The 24,514-nt window shown below is 41.9% G+C and overlaps 2 protein-coding genes across 2 annotated transcripts in view; both read left to right on the forward strand.

The window, feature by feature from the left end:
• The first annotated feature begins 6,318 nt into the window (after positions 1-6,318).
• Positions 6,319-12,824, forward strand: AHSG (alpha 2-HS glycoprotein). The gene is made up of 7 exons (XM_009634398.2): positions 6,319-6,522; positions 7,931-8,041; positions 9,281-9,365; positions 10,255-10,418; positions 10,708-10,821; positions 11,622-11,702; positions 12,549-12,824. Exons 1-7 carry the CDS (start codon positions 6,319-6,321, stop codon positions 12,822-12,824), a joined length of 1,035 nt encoding a protein of 344 aa, XP_009632693.1.
• Positions 12,825-17,285: 4,461 nt separating this feature from the next.
• The window catches only part of FETUB (fetuin B), a 10,537-nt gene continuing 3,308 nt past the window's right edge, over positions 17,286-24,514 (forward strand). Inside the window, 6 exon segments of the mRNA XM_009634333.2 lie at positions 17,286-17,488; positions 18,655-18,702; positions 18,704-18,860; positions 22,156-22,259; positions 23,153-23,267; positions 23,487-23,574. Of these exon segments, the coding sequence (XP_009632628.2) occupies positions 17,286-17,488; positions 18,655-18,702; positions 18,704-18,860; positions 22,156-22,259; positions 23,153-23,267; positions 23,487-23,574 (715 nt within the window).

Genomic DNA, 24,514 nt, shown 5'->3' on the forward strand with positions numbered 1-24,514 from the left:
TTCACTGAGGCTGACGTGCTGTTCACTGAGACAAAGAGAGGTCAGCTTGACAGCAGAGCGTCTGTTTACTCAGTGAGAAGTACTGTTTCTGTTGTCTGAGCCACTGTTTGCTCCTGCTGTTCAGCTCTGCAGTCTCTTCCCAGGTATCTTGCTTTATTTGTTCTAGGTTCTGATATGAAGCAATGACCATGGGGAGCACCCATATAAGCTTGGAAGCCCAAACTATAGCATAAGGACATAAAGGCAAAAGAAAAACTTCGGTAGCTGCTAATCTCTGATTTCACAGTTGCCACCTATCCATCTCCAACACAGCTTTCCCACACCCATCAAATTGCACAGGCATGATACTGAGAGAACCATGACATCCCTGCAGGGCTGAAGCAAAAATATGCCACTGTTAAGAGTTGCATGGCAACATAAATAACTTTGACCTTGATAAAACAGTAAAAAAGTATAAAAATTTAGGAATGGGGGGTCTTGCATAGCAGGACAGCATAACACAGGGTAAGTCATACAGGAGCTTGAAAACCTGCAACTGAGAAAACCACTCTTGTTACTGACTGCAACATCAAAACACACAGCAGAGAAAATGCGGAAATGGGGAGGAAAATTTAAATCAATCAAAAACTTCACTAAGACAAAACATCTTATATAATCTTTCCACTGGGAAGAGAAGGAGAATAGACTTTGATGTAACAAATGCTAGTTAAGTCACTTGATGTACTTCTGGAAGGCACTCAAGTATTTCAGTGGCACAGACAATAGAAGAACAAAATAGAACAAGAGAGAACAGAACAGAAATAGACTTGGCTGACTTTGTCTGGGAGAGCTGGTCAAAAATGAGACTTTCCATTCCAGTAAAAATTTCAGAATTCTTGACAACTTTTCATGCTCTTTAACAAAAAACAAAAACAAACAAAAAGCAGTACAGTTTTTGAAAGGAAATTCCAGCAAATAAAATTTCCCTGAAATAATCAATACTAAACCTAGGAGCCCAAATTTCAATCCTCTCAATCCTTCTTCATCTCCAGTAAGTCCAGGAATCCCTACATTTTTACTGACTGGCATTCAGTTTGCCTGACTCTTAGATTCTTCTAAGGTTTTGAATAGAGCCTTTTACCCACTGATACTGCAACTTCCTACAAAATTCCCTGAGTTATTTCAGATCACAGAAGTAAAATGGAAAAGACTTATTTCCATTTTACTGTTAAAAGAAAATAGAGATTAACAGACTGAGATCAGCAAAGTTGAATGAAAAGGAATCTCTAGCTGGGCACCCAAAACTAGAGGCTCCCAAATTAGATGCCATGTCTGCACATTTTATTTCTCACAGTAAGAAATCTCTCAACTGCAAATACTACAGCGAAGTATGGCACATGGTCAGCCTTCCTTCCTTTAAAGACTCTCATGTTAGAAAAAAAAAAAAAAAAAAAAGAATTAACATATAATGTTCTACAATTACAGTCTGGTAAAACTGTTCAAACTTCACAGGTTTTTCTGCAGCCTGAAATTTCTGGTATAGAGACACTTGGGGATTTGGACTGCAGTGAATCTAAGCCAACTTACATCTGCTGAAGATTTGCCCATGTAGTGGAAAGGGGCCAATAAGATTATGCAAATCAATTAGTCTAATTTGTCTTGAGGCTTTTCTCAGACCTCTATGGGTTTTCATACACTTTATTTTTAAATGCTGATTATACTGTCACTCGAGGAAGCAATAGGCTGCCTTGACAAGGCTGGTCACTTTAACTACCTGACATTTTCCCTGTATTTTCTTGCCTTAGTGTGCAGGTTTCTGTGTAGGTGATGGCTATATAGAAGACAGCCCCGATGTTCCAATATCTTGTGAATGCCATGATCCAAAAGTAATGTACTTAATCAAGTGTAAAGCATGAGGTGATTAAGTTTTGCAGTACTGTACAATGCCTGACTGCTCAGAAATGCATCTTTTGATGTGGTGCAGAGAATTGGACCAGTTCTGTCTGCTTTACCAAAAAATGACGGTTTAGTAATCTGAAAAGAGAGCCTCAGAAATCCCCACAAGTGTTTAACTTTGATCTGAAGGTTTAAAAGGATGATATTTATCTGTTTGCTTGTTTAATTTGTTTGAATTTTAAGCTCAGGAAGGTGTCAGCTTGACATCTTGCGGAAGCAATTCTTTGCTTTTTTTTTCCAGATAAGGTTGAGCAGGGGCAGCAAGTTTCCAATCATCACTAGTTGTTATAAGCATCCAACCAAAAAAAAAAAAAACAAGAGAAAGCAAAAAAGAAAACCATCAACTCACCTTTCCATTGTGGTTTATATGAATTATTAAGAACTGGGATTCAGTGGAGCCTCAATTCTTGAGCATAGAATCAATACTATATTTTATATAACAAGGGCAGTAAACCCAGATTGTTCTACTCGAATCACAGTGAAGCCCTGTCAAGTCTCTCAGGAAACCTAATCCACTAGGGCCAAAGTCTAACACTACTGATGTGAAAGGTGGATTGAGGTAGATTGAAAACTGGCTTGTATGGCTGGGCCCGGAGTGTGGTGATCAGTAGCACAAGATGTAGTTGGAGGCCAGTAACTACCAGTGTACCCCAGGGGTCAATACTGGGGTCCAGTCCTGCTTAACACCTTCATTAATGATCTGGATGATGAGACAGAGTGTACCCTCAGCAAGTATACAGATGACACAAAACTGGGAGGAGTAGGGTCACGCTGCCATCCAGAGGGACCATGACAGGCTGGAGAAACATGCTGACAGGAACCTCATGAAGATCAACAAGAAGTATGAAATCCTGCGCTGGGGGGGAGGGGGGGAATGACCACATGCTGGGGCTCACCTAGCTGGAAAGCAGCTTGGCAGAAAAGGACCTGGGGGTCCTGGTGGGCACCCAGTTGAACATGAGCCAACAACGTGCCCTTGCCGCAAAGAGGGCTAACAGTATCCTGGGCTGCACTAGGCAAAGTATTGCCAGCAGCTTTAGGGAGGGGATCCTTCCCCTTTATTCAACACTGGTAAGGCCATACCTGGAGTGCTGTGCCCAGTTCTGGGCTCCTCAGTACAGGAGAGACATGGACATACTGGAGACAGTGTAGTGAAGTGCCACAGAGATGATTAAGGTACTGGAGCATTTCTCCTATGAGGAAAGGCTGAGAGCTAGGACTACTTTGCATGGAGAAGAGAAGGCTTGGGGGGATCTTAATGTGTATAAATATCTGTAGGGAGAATGCAAAGAGGAAGGAGACAGGCTTTTTTCAGTGGCAACCCAGTGACAGGACCAGAGGAAATTAAGCACAAACTGAAATAGAAGGTTCTCTGAACATCAGGAAACACTTTGTCACTGTGAGGGTGACCGAGCACTGGTACAGGCTGCCTAGGGGGGGGGTGCAGGATCCATCCTTGGAGATACTCAGAAGCCATCTCTAGGTGGCCTGGCTTGTGCAGTGGGGTTGGACAAGATGACCTCCAGAGGTCCATTCCAACATTGACCATTCTGTGATACTGTGATTCTGTGAAAGACTTGTTCACTCCAGTGGAGTCGAGATGTGACCTTCTGTCCAGGAGCCTGTGAAATTCAGCTAACTTTCTTGCGCTGTAAGAACTATTTGCAGCCACTGCTAAAGCACAACTTCTTACTATGTCCCGGACATGAAAGAGAGAGAATAGATCTTCACTGAGTTCAATGAGAGGTTATTTCTGCATTTATTGCTTCTTGGATGAGGGTCCCAAAAAAGGGCCAGTTGTGATGGGACACAGGCCTGCAGGGAACTGACATCAGCAATCTCACTTCGAAAAGCGAATAATTAGGCAGATCTGTGTCAGTCTGTATCCAAAAGGTGAAAGGTTCCTTTGCCGTATTAGCTGCAGCCAAACTACCAGATTGCACTTCCAAACTCCTTCCCCAAACATAAAAACCAAATACCAGTTTCCTCACGCATATCACAAGTCACCCAAAAAGTGATACCTGCAAATACTCTGCATTGCACTGACCATTAATAACCATGTGGGCACATTTCTTCATTATGAGGGTGGTGAGGCACTGGAACAGGCTGCCCAGAGAAGTTGTGGATGCCCCCTTCCTGGAAGTGTTCAAGGCCAGGTTGGACGAGGCTTTCAGAAACCTGGTCTAGTGGAAGGTGTCCCTGCCAATGCCTGATGCTCTGTATGCCAGCAAAGAAAGTTCATGCAGTCACCAAGAGGGGAAGGTCCTGAGTAAACCTATAGAGAAACTGAGAAGAGGTACAGTGGACTCTAAGGTATTCCCTTTTTGTCCTGCTTGGTAAATGGAATACTGAATGTGAGTGACAATGGAGAGGGAAGAAAGAAGATAATAAATCCTGTTTGCTATCTGAGTTTTTAAAGTTGTTCTTTGAAAATGGAACCTGAAGTTGACTGAACTGGGTTTTAAATTATACCTAGAGTTTGACTGCAGAAATGCTACACATCCTACAGTATTTGTGACTCTGAAGTAGAGATGATGTAACCTAAGAAACTGAGTAATGACCACACTAAATTTATAAACAATGGTCTAAGTCTTTTGCTAAGGTAATTATATGACACTTAGGTGAAAACCAATTTCAGTCTGCACCTGTTGCAAGTTTACCCCAGTGTTTCATACCAGAAAAGGAAAAAGGGAATTAATAGATTCACAGGTCAGAAACTGAACTGTGGGTTAAGAGTAAAGAGTAAAATATTATCTTTCTAAATAAATTTGCCATGATTCAAAAGATACCGACAAGGAACACTCGGAGTGTGTTTTTGGGACACCAAACCTTCATCCTTTAAGTGTTCCAGGCCAAAGTCAAGAAGACAAATGATCACACAACAGAATGAATGCCAAACAACACCTGCTTCAAGTGAGGGGAAGAAACAAATCATGCTCAGAGCAATTTTTTACTGCAAGAGAGAGGAAAAGCCTTTCTTTTCCCCAGGAACCTCTTCAATATGCAGATCCTAGTATCCAAAAGCCACCTCATCCTACACAGCTGAAGGAAATAATTCCATCTTTTTAGTCTCTTCCCACTCTCCTTCTTCATCACTTAACCTGTCCAACAGAACCATTTCTATTTATGCTGTTTTCCATACTTCCAGATTCTAGGAGAGGCATAACTCAAGACTGCTTTCTTCACAAATCTTTTAGCCCCACTTACCCTATCTTGCAAGCTGAGAAATATCTAAAGTGAAGACTTCTAAATATGCCAAAGTCCTCCTATTCATCTCAAATCTGCAGCTAATTCCTGAACTCCTTGAAAATGATGACAGAGATTCAGATATTTTAAAGCCAAAAGTCACCTTTACTAGTCTGCAGCCTGATTACCTCCATAAAATGCATCATAGAAACCTACTCTGAAACCCCCACAGGAAAAACCTTTCTACTGGTTGAGCTAGAGTCTACCTAGCTAAAGTCATCTCAGCTTAAATTAGAGACGTTAAATGCTGAACATGTCACAGAAGCTATATTGTGCTCCACAGAACATTTTTGTTATCCAGTTATTGTTTTGTAAACATGTACACTGTGAATGTAAATATAAGCTGGGGTATAGCACTCCTGAGCATTTAAGCAGCTGTATTCTCCTTAAAACACTTTTGTGCCCTTTAGATTCTTATGCCAAATCCTGAAATCTGTACAGCATATTCGAGAAAAATTTCTACAAGATGCCTGCTTTGCAAAATAAAATTCTAGGAACTACTGGAAGTATTCAGATTATTCAGAGAAACAAAGAGCTGATGCAAAAGATTTAGAAACTACGTCTCATTTCCTATTCCAAATGAATTCAGTAGCAAAAGTTGCTATATAATTACATTTGCTGTTGAATGTGATCCTTAGAACTCATTCAAATTCCATTTTCTAATTTATCATGTTACTGATCTCACAATTTAGACTGCTGTCTGGTGAGATTTGGGCCCTAACAGAATGTGTCCTGTTTACAAGAAAGCCTAATTAGCGCTAGCATCTCTACACATCTAACAGGAGGATCACATTTCTCTTGCATGTACTGTATTTAGTTGGTAGAAAAGTGTCTAAAAATTATGTTACATTTTTGCTGACGCTTTCTTCTTTAGCTGCTTTAGCAGACTTTGCAATATCCTACCCGATAAAATTTACTTTGGCCAATATTAATCAGTCAGCTTGATGTCCTAACATTTACTTTTCTCTTTTGTTGTTTGCAATGCCTCTTGGAACCAGGACAAATATCAGACATGCGCTCATGTGAAGTCTGTGGTATGTACTATATAAATGAGACCTCCGTTCTAGCTACCTACTGCTATCGGAGCAGTACTCTTAGATCTTTATTTCTGAAAGGGATCGGTTTTTCTCAGGTGCCATGAAGGCACTAGTAGCTTTAATATTGCTTGTTCAGCTTCCAATTCTCAAAGCTGTACCAGCAGCTCCCCCTGCTCCCTTGGGCTGCGATGACCCAGAATCTGAAGCAGCAGCTGAAGTAGCTGTGAGTTATATTAATGGCCACAGCCATCACGGATACAAGTTTGCCTTAAACAGAATTGAGAATATCCGCGTGCTACCCCAGGTAAGTGAGGAGCTTGCAGGCAGAGCATCGTGTCAACCTGGAGATGCTTGGAAGCGACCAACAAGCCCTGCCAAGGGCTGTATCCCCACATGGGGTAAATCAGCATGGCTCTGTTGATTTAAGTGGGGCAATGCCACCTGGTAGCAGCTGAGAATCCAGGTCACTGGAATGTATCTCTCAAAGAGCAGAACAGAGAGGGAGAGAGAAATGTTCAGATACTTTTGTACAATGCTAGAAAGGGCTCAGTTTACAAATGCAGCGCGCCTGCTAAGGCAGATCTTCAAAGTGCTGATTCATGAGCCCAGTAGCTAATCTGGAGAAAAACTGTGAGGATAATCTTTGTGATGCAGGTAATTATTTATTGGCTAAATGTATACCTATCATAACTCCATGCTATTAGTGATTTTGTAGTAGGCATTAATTTTACCTAATATCCCATTGAGCTGACAAGGAAGCTGAATGGAAATAACTGTGGCTTGTAGTCTCATTTTCACCAAGATCTACTGCCGTCATTGTAGGCATCTAGAGAGGCTGTAGAAATGGTCATGAATACAATGTATGCACCCATTCAGAACCTTTGATTCTCTCAAAACATTGAAAACAGTCCCAAATATTAACCAGAATGAAACTCCATGGCTGTTTTCTACTTGTTATGAGAGAGGGGATACCAAAGTCGTTTACAAGAGACTAAAACAGACATTAATGAGATGAGAAGTGTGCCCCGTTAGCCCCACAAAAACACTGGTGACAGTGCTTTGCTCATATTTAGTACTTTTACACTAATACTCATCGGTTTAAAGGGAATCTCTCATGACTCAAACCTCAGAGTCAATCTCGGAACTAGAGAACCTTACTTCTGCCCTTCCACTCACATGTCTTATATTACAGTTGCAAAGGTTCAGGAACAACCATAGAAGATCCTGCAGTCCATAAATAACATGAGTATTGGGGCTGGAACTTAGCTGGTACAATTCAGTGTAATTCCAATGGACTAAATGGGACAGGCCAAGGTGCACCAATGTTTATTTGGTATCTAGTTATAGAAACACAAGTTTTTTTCATCAACAAAGACAGCTTTTAAAACTATCCAACAAATAACACCAAGTTAACTTAAGAGAACTGACCCACTACATACAGGCTAGACTTTCCAAAATATATGGGCCGGTTCCCCAGCTCGGGGGAAATAAAAAAGATAAAATAAAATCAACATGACTATCTTGACTTACTCTAGCTAAAAATCTGGGTTCTGTTTTTTATGAAGTGAAATAGTAAGGACCTATTCAGTTACTCTCGTGTATACCCAATGACAGTCAGCAACAGAGACCACAGTGCAGCCCCAGAGAAGAAATCTGGTGACATTTTGTAAAGTAATTACTACAATTCCCATGGTTGTTTTTTTTCCTTCCAGGGGCCGAATAATGACATAATCTTTCTTGAACTTGACTTATTAGAGACCAAGTGCCACATTCTCAGCCCTACGCCTCTTGCAAATTGCACAGTAAGGAGCTTCACAGAGCATGTGAGTATTTAAAACACTACTAGCTCAGTTCAAAGGTGCATATTCAGTATGTTGATGGTAGAGGCGAGGCTATCACCAGTTAGGTTTCCAAGCAAATGTTATATCACTGTAACAGCCTATAACCACCCAATCACTTGTAAGCTCCGTGTTGATTTAGTTGCCTTCAGGTTGTGAAGGATTTCACTCATGGATTTCTTTCATGTCCTGACATGTGAAGAGGACAGGTCACTGTCCATGTAACATCCCACATACAGTTCATGAATGCCTTGGGGCCTTTTTTAGGGGCTCCAGATTCAGTCCTCCATGCTCAGCCCAGATGTCACTGCCTCACTGCAAACCGTAGACAGGGCAGTTTGTGAATCTGTGCAAACACAACCTTCCCTGGGCTACGTGTGGTGTTACCTAGTGCAATTTCTGTCCAGTCTAGCCACCGAGTCCTAGTCAAGACCGCAAAGGAGCTATTGCCTTCAGACAGGGCTCTGCCTTCAAAGTAATGCTCAGCTGGAATTTACTGGCCTCAAATATTTTGTTCTTATGCAAGCGTGATCCAACTGCGAAAAGCTTTCCCTAACCAAAGCAGTGGAATGTCTGAGTACAGGCAGCGCAGGTTTCTAAGCAGAAAGCAGAGCAAGCAGTTGACAATTTAAGCCTGCTGTTTCTAGAATGGGGCCCAATTCACAGAGCTCATGACTAAATTTGAATCATGATCCACCCCTGTATTCACCAGGGCTCAGATCCCATTTTCCATCTTGGGGGAGGTAATTCTAACTGTTCCCTCTTCCCAGTGACTCCAGCTTTGCCTTTGACATCTCCTCCCCTGCTGCATCACGTTGCACGGGAGCCAGCTCGCACAAGGCAGCACACTCTGCTGTTACCATGGCCACTGACCAGCTGAGATTAGCAAGAATGTTATCAAACAGCTCTGCAGAAGGTCTTAATTCATAAGTATTCACATTCTTTGCTCTTTATGAGAGGGGAACCTGAACCAAATGTCCATAAGCTGGCTATCCTGGCACTTCTGATACTTTTGAGATCCAGATTTGGATCCAAATTTTGCAGTTCTGGTCTGCCTTTTGCAAAATCACAGGCACCAGGTCACGCCTAGCAGTGCCTTTGCAATCAGACTGATTTTGCCAGGAACACTCAGCCAGGATCTGTTCTTTTGAATTTAGTAATAGTTGCCCTTTTCAGAAATTCCTATTTATCTGAACGATGTAACTCTTTGATTTCTGTCTCTAGGCAGTTGAGGGGGACTGTGATGTCAAACTGCAGAAGTTGGATGGAAAGTTGTCTGTGCTTGCTAGTAAATGCCACTCACATGCAGGTAAGGACTTTGTTCTTTAGGTTTGAATCTGGAGGCTGGAGTATTGTTATAGCAGTGGTTACCGTTCATTAGCTTTTCTGATTCTAAAACGCCGCGTGTAAGGATGGCATAAAGGATGACATTTAATGGGTTTTCTAAACCCAGCTGTTTTGAAAGTAATTTTTTCCCCTTTTCTGATTTCATTTCACTACAAACCCAGCCTCTCTTTACTCCTCTTTACTATGACAAATAAGATACTATAAGCTTATCTGGGGAGCAAGTCCCAGATTTGACCTAGAGATTGCTGGTACTGAGGCTTTTCACTCAGGATTTCAGCCTCAAGGGCTTGATTCCTTGTTGGTCTGGATTTACCAGAGCTTGTTGATCTTCAGAGCCGCTTTGCCAGATGCAGCTTATGTACTAAACCCATCATTTTCAATATTGCCATGGGAAAGCGCAATCTCTATTCTGCATGCTCTGTACAAGATCTCTTTGCTCCGTAGGAGATATTTTCAGTGCTACTTTCAAAACTGGTGAGTGAATGAAACACACTCACGCAAGCACGATTCCAATAAATTAAAATATCTTCATTTTTCCACCATTCCTTGTGTAAGCTGGGACACCTTTCCAGTGGTGTCATGGATAGTTTGCCAGAAAGAGAATTGATTAAAACCTGAGTAAGAACATTCAAAATGTGCTATTGAAGTCCACAGCACTTTTGCTTGCAGAAAAGACTTAAATGGCAACAGCCCTGTTAAATACTGCCATCTATAGCCTGTACTGCAAAAATGCCTTCTATAATTTGGGACAGACCATGAAACAGTGTTTTTGTGTGCTGAACAGGTCTATAAAGCCGTTCAAAACAACCTATAACCTGATCGAAACACAATCTGTTTGGTTCCTCCTGCAGACTCAAGTGAAGATGTTGTCCGACTCTGCCCTGACTGTCCACTGCTGGCACGTCTGAATAACACCGAGGTATTAACAACTGTTACAGCCGCGCTCAGTGCCCACAACAGCAAAACTACTGATGCTTACCTCAGGCTCCTTGAGATTGGAAGAGCCAACATACAGGTAATCACTAGAACTATGACTAGCCTTCCATGTAAACAGAGTATTTCTTCTGTGGTAATTGTGCAGTGCTAACTAGTTATGCTTGCAAACAGATTTAACTTGCTCTAATTTGCCCTACTGAATTGCTGTTGATTTCCCAAGCATCTTGTGTCGTTTTAGCCACAGGATTCCCTTTCACTTCAGTGGGAGATGCAGAGCGAGAAGCCACAACATGCGCCTTTTATCTTTTCTCAGCAGCTCTGCAGTTTCACAGTGCAAAGTCACTTAAACAATTTTCCTGTTTTATCAGTATCACCCAGTGCATACCGTCTTTGTTGAGTTTGCTGTGGCTGCCACGAACTGCTCAGCGGCAGAAGCTAAAGATAATGCGGAGGCTTGTCAACTGCTGCCTGACGATCAGTCTGTAAGTATGCCAGCACATCAGTCCTGATCTCGCCAGCTCCGAGGTAGAAAGGCGGCATGCTGTGATGCGCTCGCACTTGTGCAGGAATAGAACTTTGTGAGGATGAAAGTGCAAGAGCTGTATACCGTCATGACACGCTTTTCAATACATAATTCCTAAAGCTATATCACACCTTTCCCTTCTCTCTGAGATACCTGAACTGAATCCTGATGTATTTGAATATATTTCAAAAAAGCTTGAGGACCAAAGTGTCCTTAACACAAAATACTTTCAATCGACAGAATATATGTTATTGTTTACTCTTCTTAACATGACCACCTGCGCAAATCAGGCTCTTTGTACTGGACAGTGCACAAACACATAACAAAAGGGCAGACTGTTTCACCTTCCTACAATTTAAGTGCTGTCAGTATGCTTTGTTCTGATACATAGGGTCTCAAGAATTATGTTGTGTACTTTATCATGCTAAAATTCTTCTTTTGTTTCTGATGAAGTTGAGTCCTAGGCAGTTTTAGTGGGTGGGAACCTTTTACCTAGATTCCTATATATTCTTTCCCTCCCTCATATCCAGACATACAAAGGTTCTTACTCTAGAAGAATACAGGAGTTTCACTTATTTAATAGTTACGCATTTAAACAGCTTGGCTTTTGAGTCCAACAGACCAAAAAGCAAGCACTTCACTGCTCAGATAAAACATGAGAAGATGTAGCTATTTCTAAATGTACTGAAATTAAAAATTGTAACACAGGTCTCCTCTGTTTTATAACTATTTTCTCTTGACTATATTCTGCTTTGCCAGAATTTTGGTTTCTGCACAGCGTCAGAGGCAATACGTCCCTTACAGGACCTCCAAGTGAACTGCCAGCTCTACGGACACCAGGTACCAACCCCAGATATTCCCTTCCTTTCAAGAGTATTAGTCTAGCCTACTAGTACTGTTAGAAGCAATCACCCCGAGTTTGCCTCTTTCACTGCAGACTGCATTAGCTATCTGTGATAACTTGAGTTTAACTTTGTATCCTAAAAACAAAGGTAAGGTAGCTCCTGTTTATCCTATGGATTTCTGTGCCAGGAATTACCCCTGCCATCCATGCTTGGCACAGTTTGTCCTCCTAACCAGCTTCACGTGTCTGGTAGGGCAAAGGGAACCAAACTCTGCTCAGCTACGGGGCAGACAGATGTAAAACATAAATGAGCCATTGTGGTAGATGAAATCAGCTGGGGTTTTTTGCTAGTAGTCCTTAGACACGACTGAATTCAGGGAGCCTGACCTGCACTGCTATAGCAAGAGGAGGGAAACATATATATGCACTGGACCTGAGTGCTCTCCAGGTATTTTAGCCTCCATTTGGTCTGAGAAGGGCTAGGTGGTGGTTGAATACTTCCTATGGACCAGAGCTCTTGGTAACACAATAGTAATTAGCTGTCTAGAAGGTATACGAAAGATAAGACAGCTGGTCTTGAATGTTTTGCCAGCAGCACAGGTGGCCCTGAAAGTTCACACAGCACAGAATTTGGTGCTAATGATCCACCGGATATTAAAAATGTGTTCCTGGGCTCCTGTGTATGTGTTCAAATGGGAATCAAATTTCTGTGATGGTCAGGAACATATTGTACCTGGGCTGGAGGCCTATATCTAGTTAGGAGCAGGGTACCTCATGAGACATCAGTGACCTGTATATTACAAGCCCCAAGTCACAGAACACAAACTGTTTCTCTTTTCCAGCCTGGAGTTACCTACTCTAAAGGTCAAGGTATATCAGCAGGACTGCAGCCCAGTGTTGTACAAGGCCACACAAACCATAATCTCAGGCTTTCCCACAATAACCCTGTTGCATCTGAATCCAGCTCTTCAGAATTTCCTTCCTCCATCCTCGCAGCAAAATCTGTAGCAAAGAGAGCGATTGCAGAGGTTGCTCAGCATGACAAAGTACCTCACCCAGTTGGCTTTGTGCCTCCTCCTCCTCCATGCCCTGGGAAGATTCGCCATTTCAAGATATAGGCTGTGTTACAGACATGGCAATGCAGATAATGGAAGGATGAGCGTGCAGCAGCAGCATCAACACACAGACAACAACATCAAGTGCAAATAGGTGAGAATGCTTGACTCTGAGCCCAAATGAGTTTTACCCTCCAGAGGGCAGAGCCAAGGCCAGGATCTTGCAAAGGCCTGCTTCAAAATATAGGTGCTTACAACATATAGCATTTGTTTTCTTTACATACAGGGATGCTCTAGCTAAAATACAGAAAAAAAATGTTTCAATGAAACTGTTGTAAGAGCTATACAACAGTTGTAGCTTTGTGATAGAAACACCACCTGAAAGGTTACTTCACAATAAAATGTTCAATAGAAATGCTTTGGTATCTTCTATCTGTATATATTTTCATCTAGTTGTCGAGTATCTCCTTCACAGCATTATGCGTCATATTCTGGGCTTGATTTCAAAAACAGTAAGCTCCTGCACTTCTCATCAGCTTCAATGGGATGTGTGGGTGCTGAGCACGGTGGAAAATCAGGTCAGTCCTTTCTTTTGATCACACACCAATAACACTAAAAAAGTGGCAGGGAAAAAAAAAAAGTATTTTTCCCTTCCCCCTGTAGTGTTTCCTAGCATGTACCTACTTTTAATATCCACCAGAAATACCTCAATACTTTTGGACATGGCATAAGAGCATCCATGCCTATGAAAAGAACAAAGAATCAGGACACATTCATTGCTGTGCAGGCTGAAAGCATCAACCCTTCTAGCCAAACACATGTGTATTCTCTGTCTTCCAGCAGATACACAGGTGCAATATGGTCACAGGGTACTATATGGCCTGTGTGCATACGAGGGAATACCAATTCAAGGGAATAAAAATATACTACAGACATGTATCTCATATAATAGGACCCAGACAGTGATGGCAATTTACCATTGTCCTAGCAGTCAAATCATCCCTGAATTTCTGACATGTTAGAAGCAAAATCTATTCTAAGTAGAGAAGTAATAAGGGACAGGGGACAGAAGGATCTTTACTGCCAGGCAGACTGGAATTCTGCAGGCCCGGGAGAGCAGTCTCAAAGACAGTCATGAATCTTTAACCAGGAACAGCACTTGCTACAAGATAATTATCATGCAGGCAGCAAAAGCTGCAGAACACATGTAATTTCTGAACTGTTTCAAATAACCTATCCTGTTCTCTTAGTTACAACCTTCCAGTATTCAGTAAGCAACGCAACTAACATTTGTTCTTGGTGACAGTGCAACAGGTTGCTATACAGAAGGGTTCTGCTTTGCTGTGTCAATGGGGAAAGGAAAAGCCGTAGGCGCTTGCACCAGTGCTTCGACTGGGGGTGTGGAGGGGAAAGAAAAAATGGAAATCAGCACAGACTCTATAAGCCGTAGTATATCACGATGGCAACCTACAGCTGACAAGCTCTTCCCGTGAATGCAGTAGCTCTCACGTTTCAAGAATATGCTGAGTTCTTGCAAGAAGTGTGTTGCAGGCAATTGCACAAGCTACAGCCAGTCAATTGCTCAGTGATTTTTTTGCTTCTCTGTAGAGCAGTGTCTCCAGTATGTTCTGCATGCAGCCATTCATTTAAAAGGTGCTAGTATTAAGCTGCATAAATTTCTTGAAGTGGTAAAGTGGGTGGTCCTCCCATCCCACTGCACAAGATGTGGTACAGGAATTAATGAAATGCTACTATTATGATCTGCATTACCATAACATCAGATACATGACACAGTTTTTAACTCACCTGGAGCAATTAGTTTTCCTAGCCTGTGTATTTTTAAAACTAGGAATCGCCTTAACCGAACCATACAAATTGTCTTGTTTACAATGCAGCGGGCACTAAGTTATAGAAGAGACAGTGTTTTCCAGGCTTAAAAAATTCTCTACCTGATGGCAGAAACAGTATGATTATAAAAGGGATCCCTGCCCATGGGGATTTGTCACCTCCAGAAATGCTGCATTTTCTTGTTGCCTTTTCCAACCACACTAAGGAAGGATATGTAGCAGAACATCTGCAGCCTCCACACTTCACAGATGTTCTCCTACACCTGGCCTAACTACTCCATTGTTTCCTAAAACAGGGAGGAAAAAAAAAAAAAAGCAGAATTGCTGTGTGCTCTCTTGTGATCCCCAGTTAGTAGCTGCACCTCATCATCTTTCTCCGTAATACTTGCTCTCTAAAGGACACACTTTGCCCTCTTCAGGATATATTTTTCATGACTGCGTTGAAGCATTCACTTTGCCTCCCCTCAGCTTGGCCCCCTACTTGTGCACTTCGACCTTAGTAACCGAGGCAGTATTTAGTAATAGATTCTCTGGGCAATGAGTGCTACGAAATGGCAATACATGAAATACAAATGCCTCCTTCCCTGAAATGCAGCATGAATAGCTTTGTCAGGTCTGCATCGCTGGCTGACAATGTTTTGCAGCTTTTTCAAACCCTGTTTTGCTAAAGCATATGTACTTCATGTGCTGCTTTGGCTGGACATGCTCAGATTTCCCAGCTGTGTCCATGTTTTGAGGTCAGCTACTTCAACAGTTTTTTCCTTTCCAGTGGGAGGAAGAGTACAAAGAGCAGAGTCAGGGATATAACAATTCCCCATTATAGGAGGCACCGACACAGCCAGAACTAACTGGCACCCATCTCCATAGAAATGCCATGTACTGTACGGATAAAGAAAATGAGTTATTATCCTTTAGCCGCAGGGGAAGCATTCCCAGGCACAAGGAACAATGTGAGTGAGTTTGCATTGCTGCTTCTGCTGTTCCTGTACTATGGCTACAGCAGTGTTTCTCAACATTCATCCTTGGTATCCCTTCCCTCCAGGATACAGTCCACACATTATCCCTCACCCTGAATTTGCAAAGTAACTGGCAACACATGAAGTGGCCCAGACCAGCAGCCATGTGCCCCTTCTGTCCTGCTATCTGAGTTTTCCACCTCTGCCACCAACCGAAGTCTCCTTAGAAGAGTTTCAGTCCCAGTGCTGTTGCAGGTCTTGCTGGCTGCATGTATAATCCCACTCAGCTTTCTATGGGCATTCCCTGGGACAGGTTCTGCTGTCTCCCAGAGGAACGTGCTTTGAGCACCGCTGGGCTGAAGAGCTGAGATTCTTTATACCACCTGTAAAAAGACCATGACAATATATAAAATCTTAACCCCCCCCAAACTTTACAGTTCTATTAAATAGAGATAGTTACATCCTTCACTTGCACTTTTCCTTCCTCACTCATACAGGGGCAACCCTCAAACCTAAAGGTACTCGGTGTCATCCAGCAGATAGCTGTGACTCCCATGACAGAAAATGAGGGTCAGGGAAATAGTCACCCAGCTTCTGGTATCCTTCAAGGTGAAATGCTGCAGAGTTGCTCCTTAGCAGAAAACCAACGACTTTCACTGGGATCCTCCCCAAGTAATGGTGGTTGTCACTTCTCCAGATCCTCAAGGTAACAGCTCTTTGTACAGCTATGTCCCCCTGTCTTCAGCCTGGAGTCCCTGACAGGTTAGCCACAAGGCACATCACTGTCATTTCAAACTAAAGTTTCTCCAGACAGTATTTTTCCATGACCCTTTTTCATCTGTACTCAGCAAATCACTTGAGAATCAACAGTGACCAGAGCACAGTCTCTTAGCTGGCAAATCAATCTCCAAATTCAGCAGTGAGGGGTAAGTCAAAGGTAGGAATAAACCTGCACAGCTCAGCATGTGCTCTATGGTATTATGGGGGCCAGCTGAGCCAGCAAATAGCTCCCCCCGAGTCACAGCCTCCATCAGGATTGTGTTATTTATTGTTGCTGAAAAGGAAAGAAAGCAGAGCACTGAGTAGTGCTAAATTAAAATAGTGACATTGCTGGACCAATTCCCTTATGATTCTCCTGTGGCTTCCTACAATTTAATCTGGGATAGGCTGTGGCAGTGGTTAGAGAAGCCAAGGAGCTAAAGATTAGCAGGTGGGACTTTTCCTTGAGCCAATTCTGACCATACAATATAAGGGAGACACCACCACTGAACAAGGTAGAAACCTAAGGTCCGAAATCATCCGGCCAAGATGCAGTTAATGGGATAAGTAGCTGCACTTCACAGAGAAGTCCAGACTACATCTGGGAGAGCTATGCAAGGTGATGTGAACTGGCAAAGGAACAACTGGATGTGCATTTTCCTTGATTCAAAGTACAAGAAGAATAATTTACAGGTGAAAAAAGAGCAAGAGGAGACATAAGGAGGAAGGCACCAGCTACAAGCAGTCAAACAAAGGTCGTTTACCGTGCAGTTTAGGTTACATGCTCTCTCTTCTTTAAAAAGTTCTTTCTGCTAGATTCTCCCCTTCAGACCTCTGGCACTGAGATGAGTGTAATCAGCCCCAGGTCCATAACTTTCTTACAAGGCCACCTTTCTCCCCCCTCCCCTCTCAGCATATAATTTCAGATGGTTCTTATTTCATCACTAAGTTTGGCAATAAAGATGCAGCAGCATGTTACAATTAGCGGTGGAGTTCATATGCAACTGTACGTGCCTCCAAACCCAAAGGAATATAAAAAGCTAGGCATTGCCAGGCAGGGGCTGAAACCAGGCGCAGCCAAAAAGTTAAGATGGGAGGAGATAAAAGGAGACAAGACTTGCCCTTTGGCATCAGAAGCAACATGTAATGATGGCAAGTTCACAGAGTACTTTGCCCAATGTTGTAGTGAGAACAAAGTCAGAATTTGGGGGAAGATGGGACGAAATAGAAATGTTCAGGGCCCAGGGAAATCAGAGTGTGGGGTGTCAAATACCTAGTAGGTGTCAATAAATTGAGAGTTTTAGGCAACAAAAGGTGAGTGGGCTGGAGTCAAGGCATTGAGAGGGAACAAATCCTGAAATGGAGCCTCCAATAGCTTAAGACTGGTTTGATAGCCCTGGTTCACATACTGTCTGTTTCTTCCAACCTCTTACAGCAGCTCATTTTGCACCGTCCCACCAACAGATATGAAATCTTTAGGGAGAGAACAAAACTTACCACATCTACTATATTCAATTACAGTGAATGTTAAGTCCCAAATAAACACAATGGAAATTTCTGTTAAAAGCAGACAGCGTGATGAAACCCTTAACTCTTTACATTGCCTTGTTATTGTGTTATCTGAGAGTATTTAACAGCTTGAGCAGACCATTCATCCACAGGCTTTTTGTCTGGACATGAACTGCATTTTGATGGCTTGGCTTGGGCTAAGGACTAACATTCATCTATAGCTGAGTAGAAATGCTCAGAGAATGAATCCAAACCAAGCTTTCTATCCCAACCAAACTGACTGCATATAACAGAGAATTAGTATATTTGGTTACAATTAACATTTAACAAAGTGTCAAATCAGTCAACCTTGTGGCCCTTATCCACTTCACATTCAAATTACTGAGACCTCTGTCATTGTGTTATTTGGGAGAACTGGATCACGGACAGAAGTGATCAGTCAGACCTGTCCTGCATGTAGGTTTATTTAAGCAATTCTGGTTTTTTAAGAAAGCAGCTTTGTGCGTATATTCTTGTCCCCTGCAATGAGGTCAAGGTTATATGATCTGCCCAGTGAAGTCTGAATTGGAGATGTAATGCCAGAAGGAGAAAGTGCTCTTTGGTCTCAGAGGGAGCGACAACACTTTTGTAAAACCTTGTAATCATTGACTTAGTGTTTGCTGTTGCAGCTGTAGGTTTAAAGGTGATGGACAGCATGTAATAAAAAGGGGACACAAGTTTATAAAGAGACATGGGTCCATTACAAGAGTCTGCTATTTCATGCAGGTCAGCCCCTCCATACTGATTTACCATTCTGATCTGCTGCACTGGTTTTCTAAGCAGAACGGTTTTACTTCTTTCAGTGCTCTTTGGCACAAAGGCGCTTTGCTCCTGCCAGGGAAGCACCGATGGCATTGCTTTCCCCCAGCTGTGATGACACTGCAGGAGAGGAAGCTGCAGATCTGGCTCTTTGCCAGGTCAATGCTGACCAAAAAGGCGGCTACATACTCAGTCTCTACTGAATTTTCAGTGACCAAGAACATCTTCCAGTAAGTTACCTGATGGTTCTCTATCTGTTTCTCTCATTAAGACCCCTGTGTCTATCACTATTCTTTAGCAATATCTATTTGAGCTAAGAAATGTTTCAAAAGGCAAATGTAAAGTTACATTCACAGGACTCCAGAGGCCATGTCAACTTTACGCACAGATGACTAGAAACAGTTTCATCACCACTGTGGGCAATTAGAGAGCAAATCTCAGTCATGATTCTTTGCTGCCTGCCCCTGGAATAGCTCCAGGCACCAGTTCAGATTTGGTATGAAACACCACCACTCTGATTTGATTTAATTTTCCACCTTCCTTTTACTGCTGCTGGGACTGAGTACATAAGCAGCAGTCAGCTATGTCAGGGATGTTCATGGGCAGTAACAACCTTATGCAACCTTCTATTCCCCTCAAAAAAAGATAAAGAAATACTTATTTCTTATCAGTCAGTGGTCTTCCCTCCCGTTTTTTAAATGAATACTCAGGATAAAAACATTTTCAAAGTTACTTCAAATTCAAATCTGCCCTTAAGCAACCTGTGGTTCACTTTTACCCTAATTGAAACTAATGAGCCATCTGCTATTAACTTATATGCAAGTAGGACAGAGCCTTTCTTTCATACAAGATACTCATGATTAACTTCATTGACAGGCACTTAACCAAAATTACAAAACATGGCAAAATATTTCATTTCTTTCCCTTGCACCAGGTCACCCTGCCAGAAAGGTGATGCTGCGCCCCTGCCACATTGCTTCTGGCTCCCAGGCTCCCCAGCATGCATGCAGCAGCAAGCCTAGCATCAGCAGCGCTGAGGAAGGGATCTTTTTGGCCACGCAGAAAAGAGAGAAGATTTTATTCAATGCTAAGCAGATATCAAAAGGCCTTTGCATAACGGCCTTTTAATGAAAATTAAAATAAGAATGATGAAAACCTCAGAGATCTGCTGAGCTCTAAATAAACCCCAAATTACCCTTTCCCCAGCGGAGGATGATACATACAGAAGCAGGTAGACAAAAAGATGTGTAGATTTTATAACAACCTTATCTGCGTATTACAGTTCATATTATACAAGAGAGCTACAGGTAACAGGAAATACAGTGTGGTCCACCCTGGTTGCATTTAGTATTTCCAAGATCATCAAGCTTTGCAATCGGTCTTCATGATTCATCCATCTAACATCAAACCCATTTGACTATAAGAACATTTCTTTTACGAGACATCTGTGTGCTTTTGCCTGCAGAATACCTGAACAACCAACTTGAAAGCTCAAGTGACCAGTCCCAACTTTGCCATTCCTGAAAGGTACACACTTTCCTTGGCTATTATTTCTTCATGCAGGATAGTCTTAGTGATGTTTTTTCTCATTGAGGATATATTTTAAGTTACAAGCTTGTACCAAATGCTGCACTACTCAAATACATTTTCAGCAAATGGCAATTACTCTTTGACCAGTCATACTTTCTCTTTACTGATTTACCCTATATTAGCTACCATATTAAGGAGACATATCACCATAGTATTTAGGTACCTAGTACACAAACAGAAAATTACGATCAGTTCCTTCCACAGAAGGGTCTACACAGCCAGGTGTGGGGACACTGCCATGCCACTGTACACAGTGCTGCTGCACCTCAGCTTCGCTCTTTGTCAAAATAGCTTTTGATCTTTTCACGACCTTCAAAATGGCACTTTTAATTAAACCTCAGGATTAGTGTGGGCAAACCCCGAGAGCTCAGTGCAAGGCATTACCAGATTACTTCATAGAACACTTAGGGGAAAAAAGAGGATACGAAAATACAAAAAAATGGTATCAAGCATGACAAGTTGCATACATAAAAATATCACTTAGAGAAAAAGCTAACAAAACAATTTACTCATTCTTTATTTTCTATTTATTTTGCTCTTTTATATTTAAAGGGTTTAATATTACATTACAAGTATATATGGTAGAGCTTACATAAAATCACCATCCCAGTCTCTTTCCAGAGATCTCTACAGTGTGACCAGAATAATTTGTATCACTCTGTCTCCTTAGAACTCAAAAGCAGGTACCACTTAGTGTATTTCCAAGCAGTATAAAAACAAAAAAGCCAGCAGTATTCCAGCCTTTAGATGCCCTATTGACTGGTCGTTAGTTGCTGTTAAACAGAAATCAAAACTGAAGCCAAAATTGTACAGATACTGGCCCCAGACTTCTACAAGACTCTTGCCCACAAAGCATTTTCTCCATAAACCCATGAAATCAAGTAGGAAGGAATGAACACTGCTCTCATTCAGTTTCATTTTGTCTCCCTCTTCAAAGAGATAATCTCAGTCTAAACTTGCAGCTAACACTCACATCTGAGTTCTTTAGGATGTTTAAAGGACAGCTGCTCTCTTCCCAGCTTTCCACTACAGAAAATAAAAGATGATCCTTCTAAGCTGTATCCTGGATGAATATCCTGGAAAGGTGCTCACTCACATCTACTGTGGAAACAGAACCAGGAGCTGCACCATGCAGCATCTCATTACTCTGTACTACATCATGTAATCACTAAATATATGGAGCTGGACTTTTAGTCTTTCCCTGTCCCTCTTGCATGGAAACATGGTAGCCCGAAAGTTGAGCCCTAACTGCTTTGTGCACCTGTGCTGCAGTGAATTGAATAAAAGTTTCTAGGCTTAAGCACAGGCTCAGAACTCAAGCACAGGACTGAAGCTTTGAGTGAGTCAGAGACATCCATGGAGACAGGCAAGCTCTCTCACAGCACTTCCCAATACCTGAGAGAATATTTAAGTCACCTGCATCAATACAGTCATTGCCTCTCTACGGCAAGTGCAAAGCATCCATACTTGAAGATGACACTAAGTAGTAAGACATTTCTGTTTCTAATGACTACCAGGAATGTTCCATGTTAGCAGTTTTTTATTACCTGTCATATTTATCATCTCATTCTTACTGAGGGCAAAATAACCTACCTTTCAAATCTAATCATAAAATGCAGTTGACAATGAAAACATCACCCTGCTTAGTCTTTATTCTTGGTTTTTCGTTGGTACCAGAATCAGAAGGACAAAACTGACTAAATAAGGCTGTTCTTTAATTAAAGCTTGCTAGACACAGGACCAAGCCTGTTCTAACAGGGCCTGTATCTCACCTGATTTGCCACCCTTGAGGATTTGTCCCAAAGAATGTTCAGTTTGCAGAGTATCTGTGCATCCCACCCCTGTGTTTTGTGTTTCTCCATTTCCCCCTTTTATACGTCCCTACTTTGTTCTGTTCAAACTGGTATATGACCCTTTCTCTGGTTTTGTTTTCAGGAGATCATTGGTTCTATCTATCTCATCTTGGAGGTAGTAGACACCAAATGCCACGTACTCAGCAAAAAGTTGTGGAAGAACTGTATGTGTGATGAGTTACTCAGGTACTACTGATGACAGCAAAATCCCTACACATGAATTTTCAGTAGGCAGCAGAGTTTAGAAGAAATCAAACCCCATTTTTCAGGTCCACGGTTTTCCTCTGTACTTTCATCAGTTTATAGACTGGTAAGATTTATTTTTAACAAATGAAAACTAAAAGAAAGTTTTTGACCAGAGGTAATAAGCAGACATAACTAAATAGCCACGCTAGGACACTATTTAGAATAAATGGTTTACTTTTTATAGCAACTCTGTTAAGAGTTTATTTTAAAGACAGCCTGTCAAGAAAGGAATAAAAGAAACTCACTTTTATATAACATGAGATGTTTGGTTTAGTTTAATTCCACTTTTATTCTGACAACTTTGCAAAAATTGTACTGAAAGAAGGGAAAAAAGAAAGCTCAGCAAGATAAGCTGCAAAGACAGAAAGTGATCTAACACTGTTGCTACAGGTGACCAAAACGATTCTGAATAAGTGAAAAAACCTACCTTATAAAATGAAGAATGACAAGAAAGAAGCTTCACATGTGAAAAAAAAAGAAGTTATGATTAAACTGTCCTGGGCTGCTTCTTAGGTCAATCGGTTTTCATTTTTAAATGAAAAAATGGACCTAGAGGCCTTGTTCACACATGTGGCGACATTTAAGCAGCACTCAGAATATACATTCAATTTTAAAGGCACAATGGATATTAATAGGCCAGTATTTTTTTCTGGCATAAAGTCAGAGTTTCTTTGTGTGCAAGGGTGATCTTACTGTGCCACAAAACTGATGTAGGGTCTTTCCTACCACTCTTCTTCCCTACTCTGGACATAGGGAAAAGTGGGAAGCTGGAATACAGGTGACTGGATCCAGACACTGAGCTGATCTCCAGGTTTAAGCTCTCTCTGTTCTAGAGATAGACCCAGGTCCTGGTGCCTGGCAGGGAAAGCACTCTGCGACACTTGGGCCCTTCTTAGCTGCCAGAAGAGTGGCCTCGTGTATGCCATCCTGCAGACAGGCACTGCACCTGTATAGCTCAGAATTACACCAGGGGAAGATCTGGCCTTTTATTTCTAAAGGAGATACTTAGAAATTTGCTTCATTGCCATCTAACTATTAAATACAGCTTTATTCTTGAAAAGATTTTCATGACTGCAAGGAGAAAATGAACCACTTGCTGTCTAGGTACCAGATGATCAGTGCAAAGGGTGCAATATTAACTGTTTCTAAATATTTATATTGTTTTAGGTTTATGGTCAATGCAAAGCAATTATCTACATTAATCAGGCAAGAAATATTGCTCATCTGAATACTTAGGAGTGCATTTTACAACTAGGTATGTCTATTTAACATAATCACTTTAAAAGAGGACTGGAAAAACGCTCTTTGCCATGTAGCATTACTTTAAATTTTAATTGTAATTATGGCACCACAGCGTCTCCATTAGCTTTCAGATGCCCTAATTTTCTGAAGTCAGTGATCATAAGTTCAGTGTGGTCCTGCAGCTCAAAGCAGTGCAGTAATAATTGGTTTCATCTCTGGGAAACCCAGCAGAGCCTCTATATGGGCTTTTACCCTCTGGTCCAAAAAGCATTTTTATGGGTTTGTAAAAGGCAAGTAAAAACAGCAAGCCCACTTGTCATAGGCTCACTGTAGGTTGAGCTTTTTTTCTGCAGTGTCTCTGCATCCACTGCAACATTTTTATGGGTCTGCAAATTCATAAAGATTCAAAATTGTTGAGTGAATCAAACCACATATTGTTACTCCAAGGGACTGTAGGGCAAGTGGGTAGGGTTGGGGGCATAGATGTATTTACAGTGACCTACACTATCAACATAGAACCATAGAATGTTTTGGGTTGGAAGGGACCCCGCGGAGGTCATCTAGTCCAACCCCCCTGCAGTGAGCAGGGACACCGCTAACTAGATCAGGTTGCTCAGAGCCCTGTCCAACCTGGCCTTGAATGCTTCCAGGGATGGGGCCTCCACTACCTCTCTGGGTAATCCCTTCCAGTGTTTCACCACCCTCATTGTAAAGAATTTCTTCCTTACATCCAGTCTAAACCTACCCTGGTTTAGTTTAAAACCATTACCCCTTGTCTTGACAGAGCTGGCCCTACTAAAAAGATTTTCCCCATCTTTCCTATGGGGCCCCTTTAGGTACTGAAAGGCTGCAATCAGGTCTCCCCACAGCCTTCTCTTCTCCAGGCTGAACAAGCCCAACTCTCTCAGCCTGTCCTCATAGGAGAGGTGCTCCAGCCCTCGGATCATTTTTGT

The sequence above is a fragment of the Egretta garzetta genome, unplaced genomic scaffold (assembly GCF_000687185.1).
Source record: "Egretta garzetta isolate BGI_Z169 unplaced genomic scaffold, ASM68718v1 scaffold172, whole genome shotgun sequence".
Lineage (NCBI taxonomy): Eukaryota > Metazoa > Chordata > Aves > Pelecaniformes > Ardeidae > Egretta > Egretta garzetta.

What these genes read in the sequence shown, in the direction of transcription:
- AHSG (XM_009634398.2), top strand. Translation starts at nt 6,319, where the DNA reads ATGAAGGCACTAGTAGCTTTAATATTGCTTGTTCAGCTTCCAATTCTC. An exon ending in TAAGGAGCTTCACAGAGCAT is followed by an intron (nt 8,042 to 9,280) that starts GTGAGTATTTAA and finishes TTCTGTCTCTAG; the next exon opens with GCAGTTGAGGGGGACTGTGA. An exon ending in GCCAGCTCTACGGACACCAG is followed by an intron (nt 11,703 to 12,548) that starts GTACCAACCCCA and finishes TCTCTTTTCCAG; the next exon opens with CCTGGAGTTACCTACTCTAA.